This window comes from Ciona intestinalis, chromosome 3 (assembly GCF_000224145.3).
Source record: "Ciona intestinalis chromosome 3, KH, whole genome shotgun sequence".
In the NCBI taxonomy this organism is placed as follows: domain Eukaryota; kingdom Metazoa; phylum Chordata; class Ascidiacea; order Phlebobranchia; family Cionidae; genus Ciona; species Ciona intestinalis.
In genome coordinates, this window is record NC_020168.2 from 1,501,610 (window position 1) to 1,510,927 (window position 9,318).

A 9,318-nucleotide genomic window follows, 5' to 3' on the forward strand; every position below is an offset into this window, starting at 1 on the left:
ACCACTGAATTTATTGGGAAGTGCTGGATTAAAAAACAATTACAATCATGACATAAGGATGGATAGTCTGCAATATTGATTTTAAGAATGTCAATTTTTTTTCTGCAATTGGTATTTGCTATCCACTTTTTGGCAAACACCTCTCCGTGTTGTGTAAGTTCTCTTGAAGGATCCAAGTTTTTCATTATTTCTTTTACCAGTCTTTCAGTAGGTAGACTTGAACAAGTTTCCTGTAATCCCAAACGCATTTCTGTATCAATGCTTTCTCAATTTCAAACTCAGGTATATTCATAAATTCTTGAATGATTTCATCAGACTCTACAGAAATGGTACACATAATTGCTAATTGACCTCGGGTATTGGGGTATACAAGTACAACAAAGTCTGGCAGCAAAAACAACAGAAAATCGTTATAAAAACCAATTCAAAATACTAGTCACATACACTCACTGCAGTACTTAGATGTTGTCATTGCGTATATGGATACCATTTAGTTTTTATATTGTAAGACAAGTTTGTGTTGCTACACCAAACATTAGAGACGCCCCACTAACCAACACAATACAAGTAACATTATTCTCTGCTAGTCAAATTGCCGCGGAGTGGGACCACAGTCATGCGTGACGAACCACGTGATATCGCTTACCCGTGAAACTACTTCTTTATTAAACTATGGTTGAATAATAGCACCTTACTATTTTACATTTTTTCACCTGTTCAAAGTATACTGTTTCTATTTTACATATATTTTTTTTAATTTAGAAACAGTAATCTGCTTTGACGGGCGTTTTATAAAGTCGTGATAATACTGTCAAATAATTCTGTAACCTTATTTTCCAGATTATCATTAAATGGGGGTCCGTAAAAAAAAATAAAAAAGTCTCGTCTGACAAAGTGTCCCATCTTCCCCCACCCTACTATATTATTTGTTAAAACAACTGTCAGTTTGTTATTGAAGAAAAAGTAACCTTTATATTAATGTTGTCAACAATAAATCCTATTTTCTAAATATTCGTGTAAATAAATCCTTTTTTCAGAAACGTAAAACTGTTCAATAACATTAAAATGGACGTCGATGGTGGGTGGACATGTTTTACTTCCGAATTTGTCGGGATGAATTGGAAACAGTATCGGTTGGGTCATGATAAATATTTAAAAATACATCTTCAATTTAAAAACTTTTTTAATTTTACTTTTTCTGAATCTTGTCTAAATTTATTATCGATTTTTTTTCACACTTTTTTGGTATTTCTAACTAATATATCTTATCATAAATGTAGCAAGGAACACGAACGACTTGATTTCGTTTGTTTGGTTGTTGATTTGACTGAGAAGTCGTAACTGCACAAGTTTTGTTGATGTCAATCGTGTGATTTATTGAATTGGGACTCGTACACAGTTTTCAATGCTGCGCGGTTAAAGACGTTCTCGATGAGGCGTGGCAGCTTATATCATCTCGGAGTGCTTCGAGTAACTGACGTCACAACAGAAAACGTTAAGTCAATAATGTAGTATTTTTACTTCAGTCTGTCTCCTACTGTGAACGGAAAAACAGATTGACTTTATTCTACTTTAATGAACAAATTGGTGAAGTTGTTTAAGGACTTTCTTTGCTTCGTAAAACAACGAGTATTAAAATTGGCAATATTTCGGTACACGAAATGGCCATAATGCAAATTTCACACCTTTTTAAAATCCCTAACACGTACTTTCGCTTAACAGTTAGCTTTTAAAAGATTAAAAGGTGAGAGTGCAACCCGTTTAGCTAAACGAATTGGTCGTGTTTGGGTTTTTCAGTCACGTACTATTACATTCGCGGTAAAGCTTCGAAATGTAGCGAAAAAAACGACAAAGGATAGTCCTCAAATAACGTCTTCGTTCAGTAAGAAAGCAGTTTGGCTTTGAAAATCAAACGCAACAGTGTAGAAACGATCTGCTATAAACCACCTAACCATGTTGTCAGGTTTCGACAGACCATTAGCGCTCACTACAGGTAGTGACTGATTGGTTTCATCAACATGTGACCTTATCAGTTGGCACGTGCATATTGCTAACCATTATTTCTTACGGAAGGAGCAGCACAAATAAATACATCTTTATTCCAAGTGGAATTTTAAATGGTTAATGTTGATTGAGATGTGGTTTAAAGTTTACTAATGGTAAATTATAATTTTATTTTATAGCGATGAGTTAGAATTATACCTTTGCGTTTTTCTTTTGGAGATAATGTTGCCACGCTGCTTCTTCCACAGGCTAACATAAATTCAAATGTCCAGGATAAAGAAACGAGAGAATTAAAAGAAAAAATGGGGGATTAGCCATTTTGGGTGAGCAAGACGCCTCTGTAATCCACACGGCATTAAAATCAAGAAACGTATGCGAAAAATTCCATTTGGGAATTCTGCAAGTGACCGTCTCTGACTTTCTTGCGAAGCACTTTAAGTCGTACAGTGGTGGTTTAAACAAGTTATAATTTATTTCATAGAAAACCATGGCCTTTCCAGGCCCTGACGCCGTAAAGTTCGGGTGGAACTTTTTGCTTACACCGGAGTGGGTGTTCCAAAATCCCGCCTGGAGGGTGCCGAATTTCTCGATCTACTCGGAATATTTGCAGATGGCAACAGAGCAAATTGTTCATGGTGGGGTTCCTAGCCGCTTTGGACTGCCAAATTTTCCTATGAAGTATTTCGAATCACCGCTTTCTGTTGTGCAAAACAACTTCGACCAATCAGAGTATTCGTCATCTGCAAATAGATTTGAAGATCAAAAGAACCTGAACGGCATTAAAAGACCTCTCTCTTTATTAACACTAGCAGATAAGCACGAATTATCCATCGCCGACGAAGACGTTGCAAATTCTGATACAAATCACACCCGTCAGCCAACAGATGCAACGAAATTGCGGTGCCAATACTCGAGGAACGGATGGAATTTCCAGGAATCAAATTTTCGGGATCAAGTATTGAAAACATCAACTGAAACCATCCCAAAACAGCAATACGAGAAGCCCCACCTAAAGTTTGGAGTAAGCACTATTCTTTCATTGGATACCATTTCGAAAAATCAGAGCTCGCTAAACTCAGGTAAGTTAAAGTTCCGGTTAAGTTAGACACCGAGAATTATTTAATTGGGTATTAAGTCAAGTGCAAATTATTTTAAATCAGAAACATCTGTACTTACATTTTATAACCTTTTTGGAAAATTGATGGTCATTTTGATTTTTGAATTGGCAGATAATAATATATATTTTTTGTTGGATACTGATTCACCTTTATATTAAACATCGCCACTTTTAACACAAAGCAACCGCACCACATATAGCACCAAAACGTATGTACGTTCTGCCGATAATATTGTTAAACATTAGTTAGAAATGAAATGGTTCTTTGTTCCAGTAATCTATTACTGCAAACATGAAGATTTTGCATTGTGTCTGCGGTGTTTGCCATTTTCCAAAGGTGCAAAGACGAAAAATCGATGTTAACATCCGTTAAACAAATAAATTTCAACTTGAGTGCTCGACAAAGACATTGTGGATAAAGCGAACAGTTAACAATTGCGGCATCGAGTGACAATAGCAAACGAAGTCGATCTTTTACGAAAAAATAGCCTTTATAACGCGATTAATGTCGGACTTAGCTACTTCAAAGCGGTGAAAAATTCATTTTAGCATCTGAAAGAGAACGGTGACACGAATCGACGTGGAATATCGGTTTATGACAAAGATTGAGTTGATTTTAGACTCGTTTGTAGTCGGGAGATTCTCCTTATTTTGGAGCAATGTACGTCCTTTCTAAATTTGTTCGAATACTCAACTGATATTATTATTACTGCTGTGCTATGGAGCGAATAGCTTAATTTTGTAAGTTTAACAACTTTTTGAGTCTGCGATACACGCGATCATGTATTTGAATGTTTCCACATATGCTTGAGTGTTCTGGCCAATTTAGCTTGTTGGTTTAGTAGAAGGTTGTTAAAAGCGGCGAGCCCACAAAATAACTTTGTTGTCGATGTGTTTGTCTCGTCATAACCAATATCTATGTTCCACACTTTGATCATAGACTTTAGATTTAGATTGTTCGGCCTAAAAGTTATAGGTTGAAGACTTCACAATTTTCACCAAAACAATTTTGATAACTTGCTATAGTGCTCGTAATGAATAAAAACATAACATCATGATTTTTGTAGCGATGCGATACGCCAGTGCTTAAAACAACATCAAAAAATAGAAATAAGCCTAATCACCCACGTTTTAACTTAGGTAAGTTTAATAAATAGGTCATCTTGCTTGGACTCGACCCTTACGACCCGGCCATTTCCTCCAGTGTCATACACACCTGTACACACAGGTTCACAATCAAAAGATAGTTCTTAAATATCTGGTCTTCGTGACCCCTGGTAACCTTACCACCCTGGTGAGTCCGTTGTGGACACTGAACGCACGTAGCCTTGACCGCTTAGTTGGTCGCTTAATCTAATTTCCAGCCTGAAACGCCAAGCTTGTATCTTAGTATTCTCTTTGTTACTAATTAATGGCAAGGGTCAATGACGTGGTGGTGGGTGCTAGTAACCGAACCCTGTTGTTTAATGATCACGTCCATTTGTCATTTATTCGCCGATCTTTTGTTCTCAACCCCTGACCTGTATCACCTGGTAGTAGCCAGAGCTCCTTTAAGTCAATTTGTGGATTTTCTGCCATATAACGGCGTTTCGGACATCCATAAACAAAACAGGTTATAAGTTTTAAACCAAAAATATGTGATAATTTTATATAAAGTACACTGAATGGCCTCCAACTAAAAAATGGTATGTTTATAGAAAAAACACAACCGCCAACTGATTGTCAACATGGTCACGTGCAAGATTCACACACACAAGATCTAAGATCTACTTTGATTACACAAGCGTGTCATCCGTATTCTCAACACCCGGTTACACAATATCCACATTACGGTAAATCGCAACAGTAATTTTTTTAAATATTTAGCTTTTATTTGTTTTTTTCAATGTTTAGCATGGAGATGTTTAGGACAAGGTATAAAACCAAATATTTTATATGAAGCAATAAATACAATATTGTTTTTTGACGTTTTTACTAGGAGGTAACAAAATGAACAAAATTTATCAATTTCTTATTGCTAAACACACCACGATAGTCAGTGTTTATCGTTGTTAAATAGTAAATCGGCCTTGCTTGTTTATCCAGTCACCCACGGAACATACGTGCACTCAAACCCTGTGGCCCCAATTTTGCCAACGTGGTATCAGGGGGCGGTTCGTGGGCGGGGTCGCCGCGGAATGCTAAGAAGGGCGGTATTCTCTGATAATCAGAGGAAAGCACTCGAAAAGAAGTTTCAGCTCCAAAAGTACATTGGGAAGCCCGATAGAAAGAAGTTAGCGCTCAAGCTTGGCCTAAAAGACTCCCAGGTGCGGTAATAAATTCTCGGTATGTTTCTCTGCGACTGAAATGAAAACAAAACGCGGAACTTACCGCTACCAGCATCTTATGCCTCGTCTAATTCGTCTCAAATAACACTCGGTCATCAATTTCCTGCACCACATAATTTGATTACCACGCATCCTACCCTAAACAGTTATGCCCATTAATAACGTACTTAAGACGTATGTTGTTGTCCGTCCATCTGTCATCGTGCAAGCAAAATCGGGATAAACAGGAGCGCGAACATGTATACACTGACTTGACCATTATGTTCTACCCCGTCAAAACATAGAGTATAGGCTATACAAGGTTTACAGTTGCTACCCTAATAAGTGGCTATTGTAAAAATTACCGTTGCAGTTGAAGGTGTGCATTAAAGGAAAGTGATATCCGGTACCATATGCTTCGCAACCCTGCCAAAAGATTTTACGTTGCGTTTGTTTTTAGACATAAGTTTACTTTTATTCAACCGGAAAAGTCCATTTTAATTTTTCACAGCACCGCAACCATAACTGCCTTGACCGGGAATTGTTATACAGGTGTATCCGTATATTTGATACTGATGCACTGCTTTAAAGTCAGTATGCACTTTTTATATCAGCAATAATACACCCGTTAAAGGAATAAAAGTACCAATGTAAAATTTTTCCTCAATAACAGGATAGCTCAATTCACGCTCTAACTGTAATACACAAGAGTCGACAAATTCATTTTAAAAGAGAATTTTTATTTGGCACATTCTACATGGCATGCGTGGTTAAAGGTCGAAGAGAGCGATTCGGCTTGCGTAAAATTTGTTTAGGTTATTACATGATGTTGTGTAGCTGTCTTGGTTAATTGGTAAGTGATGGCTGGGGCAATACTTTATTTGTTGGGGGGTGCGTATTCATTGAGTCTTGGTTTATTGTGCGTATCGACCCAAATTAACCTTAGGAACGAGTCAGGGCCTCGAAAACATTTCTGCGTAATACAACCTGGTTGCGAAAACACAGAATGCCAAGCTTGTTAAGCACCGAGAACAATGATTTTAAACCTTAAAAACATAAAAGTAAAATATGTTTTATAATATAAATGCTTTGTTCATTTTTTAAACAGGTAAAAATCTGGTTCCAAAACCGAAGAATGAAGTGGAGAAATTCCCAAGAGCGTCAAATGATTTCGTCATCTTTGTCAACAGAAAACAACAAGGTGCAGGTTCTACCGATTCCCAAGTGCGTAAGGGAGCAGACTGAGGGGGCTACAAGTCAGGTTGCAGTTGATGAATAAAGCAGCAGTAATTTTAAATATCAACACACTGAATGTTCCTTGTATAACTGTACCTGGCACAGCGATTATAATTTGAAACAAGTTTATTTTTGTATACCAACAAACACAAGCGTCTCCATTCTAAGAAATCAGCAACTGTAGCAAATATAGTCTGGCTATACACGTATAAAATAAGGTATTGTCATCACGATAAGAAAATGTGATTTATATGTTATGTGATTGTCTATTACAACTGGTCCATATTGCTCGAATGTCTAGTTTGCTTGTTGTTTAAATTTAAGGTTCAAGTTCATCATATTAATCTAGCGCTCATGTGTACCAGTGTCACTTCACTTTAGCTATAGTTCCCATAAATACGCGAGGACTTAGTGCAAAACCAACAAAGTATCGAGTTTACTTGCTATGAATACACCACCGGCCTAGAACGTGAGAAGTATTCTAATTGGCCGTAAGCAGCTGCTTGACTAACCTCATTTCCGGAAAATGTTTAGTTTTAAAATAGAAGTTTACAACTGTTTTCCATGAAAACAATCTGTAAAAGCATTATGTAGAGACAGAGTTTTGGTTTTAGCTTCGCAAACATATTTCCACTTTCATTACGTTTTTATTCTTGTAAAATACAAAATCGGCATTGTATATTACATCAAATGAAATAAATTATTAATTTGACTTCTGTTTACGTATTTGAGTCGCAAGTGAGACCGTTATCGTTGAATTACAGATTATTTAACCAACTTTACCACGACCTCCCACATACGTGCTTCAAATGAGTGTTCCGGTATGAGACAGAGGTTAAAAGGCTGCCAGGATCTCCGTGTCCCCTGTGTTTGGGCACGAACCTTAATAAATTCCCGAAATGTACACTCATCACTTTTCATTCATTGTCGTGTTCTCAATTGATAATAATATGTGATGCAAGTGTATGCAGAGCACGATCACTAACCGCTAAACGTGATACGATGAAAAAAGAGGCATAACTCATAACTGCAGAATTCTATACGTCCAAGTGCGCCTTTTATATTAAATTAATTCGTTATTAACATCTTGCTTGTGCATAGCGAGTGAGTCACCAATCGGAATAATCACCTCATTAATAATAAATCTGGAAATAATATTAAGTAAACCAACTATGTTCGTACGATCACATAATGTGGGTAGTGTTTAAACAAACCAAAACGATTATCCGCAAGAACATCTGAGCAAACATCCGCCCTCGACTTCTCAATAAAACGACAAAACGCGTTTTGTACCTCGGTCGTGTTTGCGGCAAGTAAATCCTGCAGCTAATTGACGCCCAGCGATCTCAATGGTTGTTTGCCATCTACAGATCAATCGAAGGCATTTACCATAGATGTACAACCGCCTTTCTATTAACCGAACGTTTACTTCAACAAGTCGGTTATTATAACATTGGAAACAAAGCATATTGGCTTTTTGATCGACTTATAACTGTAACAGATGGGGCTGTATTTGTATAGAGAACATTTTGTGTGGGTTTGAATGACAGCAGCGTTAAAAATATTATCGATATATTATTATGTTTTATTGTTGATCTGATTTTACTTCATTCGCGAGCAATACTAACCAGATTTTGTATTAAGATTTAAAATGAAAGTACATGCGAAATAACAAAAACAGATTTTTAATTAAAGTTTGATCACTATAAGAAAACAATCAAAGGTCGTAGAATGTTAATTAAATGACCTGTTTTATGACTGTAAAACAGTGTCTGCGTGCTATATATCAAACAAAAATACACTAAAAAAGCAACATGATGCACAAATATGCTACCGCTATTGTACCATCGATCGCATTGGTGGTGGTTTCTGCTCAAACCTTTATATAAACATGTAGTCATGGGCCGTCGGTAGTTTACACGCAAGATAATGCGAAAGAACAAGTAAAAACGGCATAAAATGTACGACATTCGATTTGTGTAGCACGTTTATGTCTCTGAATATTGCTGTACAGTAGGGAGGGGTATAAGACGGTTAATCATGTTTTCATTCTCTTTTCTCGTTTATTTGGTAAAAAACAAAGAATATTAAGCTACTAAAGAGCTATATACTGTTAACATAAAAATCGTTTTTTTAAATACATCCGCCAAAAGCAATGTGTTGAGAATAACTTCATTATTTAGAGGGAAAAACACAAAACTACACTAATTATACGTAACAACTGGGATTTTTCTCTGGCGAGCTGTTCTTGCTGTGCTGGTGTTATCAGGGTACTGAAGAAGTAATTTCAGCTGCTGGTGAATGCAGAGGCGGTAGAGTATGGTTACGACGATGCGGTACTTGGTTAGATCGTCGTTTTCCTTGTTGAGCATTGAGTCCGTCGCTATCATGATATTCATAAAGATGATTTAGTGGCATTTTATGCAGATCATCTTCGTTGTTGCAGCGTAAACCTATAATTTAGAGTTTATTATATATAGATAACTGATTTTATAACTCTATCGGTGAGTTGCTAAAACTGTACAAAACTGATGTCGTTGTTATTTTAACAATTACGAATACGCATAAAATGCACGCTAAGATACAGAGTGGCTTATTAAACTTTGACTCACTCGTTACTTAACAAGTCATTCGGCCCGTTTTGTCTGCGGGGTA

At 36.7% G+C, this 9,318-nt stretch overlaps 2 protein-coding genes across 5 annotated transcripts in view; one reads left to right on the top strand and one right to left on the bottom strand.

The window, feature by feature from the left end:
* Window positions 1-1,241: 1,241 nt before the first annotated feature.
* On the top strand, window positions 1,242-7,131 carry LOC778572 (homeobox protein Hox-C12a). The gene is made up of 4 exons (XM_002123146.4): window positions 1,242-3,083; window positions 4,819-4,953; window positions 5,207-5,427; window positions 6,536-7,131. The coding sequence occupies exons 1-4, from the start codon at window positions 2,492-2,494 to the stop codon at window positions 6,704-6,706; spliced, it is 1,119 nt and encodes a 372-aa protein (XP_002123182.1). The 5' UTR covers window positions 1,242-2,491; the 3' UTR covers window positions 6,707-7,131.
* A 1,096-nt stretch (window positions 7,132-8,227) lies between these two features.
* The window catches only part of LOC100180212 (WD repeat-containing protein on Y chromosome), a 24,021-nt gene continuing 22,930 nt past the window's right edge, over window positions 8,228-9,318 (bottom strand). For all 4 annotated transcript variants that reach the window (XM_026833742.1, XM_026833743.1, XM_018811368.2 and 1 more), the window contains one exon: window positions 8,228-9,116. In XM_026833742.1, coding sequence (XP_026689543.1) covers window positions 8,929-9,116 — 188 coding nt within the window. In that variant the 3' untranslated portion in view covers window positions 8,228-8,928. The remainder of the gene's footprint in view (window positions 9,117-9,318) is intronic.